Source organism: Antedon mediterranea, chromosome 4 (assembly GCF_964355755.1).
Source record: "Antedon mediterranea chromosome 4, ecAntMedi1.1, whole genome shotgun sequence".
Classification (NCBI taxonomy): Eukaryota; Metazoa; Echinodermata; class Crinoidea; order Comatulida; family Antedonidae; genus Antedon; species Antedon mediterranea.
In genome coordinates this window covers 11,920,243-11,923,428 of record NC_092673.1, presented here as the reverse complement: position 1 = coordinate 11,923,428, position 3,186 = coordinate 11,920,243, and the positions used below count along the sequence as shown (strand labels likewise).

The following is a 3,186-nucleotide window of genomic DNA, read 5'->3' as shown; positions in this document are numbered from 1 at the left end:
TTAGATTTTAGATTGTGACTGGCGAGCGCTCCTGGTTCTTGTCCCTACCGTATTTTTTTCCACGTCTGTTTTGTGTTCGATTATTCTTGTTTTTAATGCTCTGCCCGTTTCCCCTATGTATACCTTCTTGCAGTTGTGGCAACCTACTTGGTAGACTATACCACACTGTTGATCTTTGTCAATCTTGTCTTTAGGATGAACGAGACTTTCTCTTAATTTGTTTTTGGGAGTGATATATGTATTTATATTGTGCTGTTTCAATGTTCTTCTTAGCCTTTGAGTCATTCCTTCGACATATGGTAAACCAATGTTGACTTTGGATTTTTCTTTATCTGTTGTTATTTCTTTGTCTTTGTTTGCTTTTCTATGTTCCCTTTTGTCTTTAACTCTTTTAAAACTCCAGTCTGGATATCCGCATGTTGATAAAGCTGCTTTTATACGACTCATTTCTTGTTTTTGTCCTTCTTCTGTTGATACGATGGATTCACATCTGTCCACTAGGGTGTTGACTACGCTAAGTTTATGTTCGAGTGGGTGATTTGATTGAAAGTGCAGGTATTGGTCTGTGTGTGTCGATTTTCTGTACACTGATGTTTTTATGTTACCATTGTCTTGGATAGTGATTAGAGTATCGAGGAAAGGGATGGCGTTGTTTTTCATGTTCTCCATGGTGAATTTTATTTGGCCTGTCTGGTCAATGGTGTTCAGATGTTGGAGGAGTTCTTCTTCAAATCCAATTGGTACAATTGCCAGGACATCGTCTACATATCTGCGCCAGAAAATCGGTTTGATATGTGATGGTGCTGTTTCTGTGGCACGTTGTTCCAAGTCTTCCATGAATATATTTGCCATTATGGGGCTGACAGGACTGCCCATTGCCATTCCCCCTTTTTGTCTGTAAATATCACCATTAAATGTGAAATATGTTGTGTTAAGAACTAGGCTTAACAGCTCCATGATGTCCTCCGTTTTCAAATTAGTGTTTAATTTTCTTTGGACTTGTTCCAGAATCTTGGTTTCTTTCAGTAAAGTGTTGTGTGTTATGTTGATTGTTGGTTTTATAGGTGTCTTTGTGAATAGCGATATAACATCAAAGGATACAAGTGCGTGTTTTCCCATGTCTATGTTGTTCAGTGCTTTTATGTCGACTGCTAATTGTTTAGAATTTTCCACATGGAATTCTGTGTTTCCAACCAACGGTGATAATAATTTTGAGAGCAATTTGGAGACTTCATAGTATATTGTGTTAATATTGTCTACGATTGGGCGTAATGGACTGTTCTGTTTGTGGATTTTAGGTGTGCAATCGTGGGATGATTTCTGCAGTGGGGAAGAGTTTGGTTTTCCATTGATATGTTATTTTCTTTTCTTCTAGTAATCTGTTTAGGATTTCCACAAGGTTTCTCTTGTATTTCTTTGTAGGATCCTTTTTAAGTTTTTCGTACACATCCCCATCTTCCATCATGGTGTTTACCTTCCGTTTGTAATCGGGGGTGTTCATGATCATGATGATGATTGCGTGAACAAGGCTACTGAAAGTAGCTGAAACGTAGCAAGTAAGTACTTGTCAACTGGTTTAACTAAAAGTTAATCTGTATTTATTTAATATCCATTGAAATCAGATGAAATTTTTTGAGAAATTAATAGTGTATAATAACTTATTTAAACTCACCTCTGTTAGAGCAGTAATTTAAAAAATATGACCGTTCTAGCTACGGTATCTAAATTACATGGGTTGTCCTAAGGTTTAATCTAAACAAAACAAAAAATGATAATAAAAATAATAATAATAAATAATAATAACAGTAATAATTAACTAATACTTAGATAATAATAATAATAATTATAATAATAATAATAATAGCTAATACTAAAATAGTAATAATAGTAATAATATTAATTTAAACAAATAATTTAAAAAAATGACAACCGTCGTGAGCAGTTGGTTCTGTCGTCATTAAAATGATATTTCTTTGTGTTACAATTACACAACCCACTAAAAAAGATGAATTCAATAACTTATTAAATTAATTATAAATATGACCGATCTAAACTATTTAAAATATAGATTCACAAAAATTCATGACGTACTAAAGTTGTGATCATGAAATTCATACCGGTGGTGATCAGTTTGTGCGTTCGTGCTTTGATCAATGCGATGTAGTCTTTTATTCGCGAGACCATGATGTGTCGCTAACTGCCGGCTGGACTGATCTTTATATTATTTCAACCAGTCGTTCCAGCCACGGCGGAGCAACGTTCGTGTTACCCAGGCGGAATAAATACAGTTCTCCCCGTTTATACTACGACAATTCTGTGGCAACATTTACTATGCTGTTGTTAAGCGGCGATGTGGAGCCTAATCCAGGACCAACTAATTCGTTTGATCAATCTGAACATCATCTCAACGTGTACTACCAGATTATTCGCAGCCTAAAGAATAAGGTAACCTGTTACAAAACTGAACTTGTTAGTCATCTATTAGCTAACAAATTCCAAATAGTGGGCTTATGCGAAACCTGGTTAAATGACACTATATTAGATGCCGAACTGGCAGTTCCTGGATTTCATTTACATAGAAGGGACCGAGACGATGGAAGAAGAGGAGGTGGTGTCTTGCTCCTTGTGTCTGATGATTTTCAATCCAAGAGACTTGACATCGTGAACTGTCATAACTTAGAAGCAATTTTTGTGGAAATTCAAGCCTCTCGGAGAAAGAAACTAATTGTTGGCGTTATCTACCGTCCACCTGATAAGGACTCTCGCTACACCGAACTTATGATAGTAGAGCAGTTAATGACATGAGCTGTGCATTTTATTACCAAAGCATGAAACTTGGCACAAAGTTTCTTTGATGTATATAGATTCAAAATATCGGGGGGTGCCAAGTGTCCAACGTCCGGTATGGCGGCCATCTTGATTTCAAAATGGCCACCATAAAAACAAAAAATGTTCATATCTTGGCAACTATACACATTAGAGACTTAATTCTGGTCTCAAATTGTTCACAAACTATATATTTCTATTTGCTCTAATGAAAAGTTTCGTCCAAAAATGACCGGAAATGACGTGTCTTACAGTTTGACCTTTGACCTTGTATTTGTATATCTCTGTAACTACTGGTCATTTTCAATCGATTTTGGTGTCATTTTGTTCAGAATAATACATTTATATTTGTAGTAATGA

The 3,186-nt window shown here is 35.7% G+C and overlaps 2 protein-coding genes across 2 annotated transcripts; one reads left to right on the top strand and one right to left on the bottom strand.

Annotated features, from left to right (window-relative positions):
- On the bottom strand, nt 1–1,119 carry LOC140047553 (uncharacterized). Its single transcript, XM_072092593.1, has one exon. The coding sequence runs from the start codon at nt 1,117–1,119 to the stop codon at nt 1–3; it is 1,119 nt and encodes a 372-aa protein (XP_071948694.1).
- Nucleotides 1,120–2,331: 1,212 nt separating this feature from the next.
- LOC140047551 (uncharacterized) lies at nt 2,332–2,805 on the top strand. The gene has a single exon (XM_072092592.1). It carries the CDS (start codon nt 2,332–2,334, stop codon nt 2,803–2,805), a length of 474 nt encoding a protein of 157 aa, XP_071948693.1.
- Nucleotides 2,806–3,186: the final 381 nt, after the last annotated feature.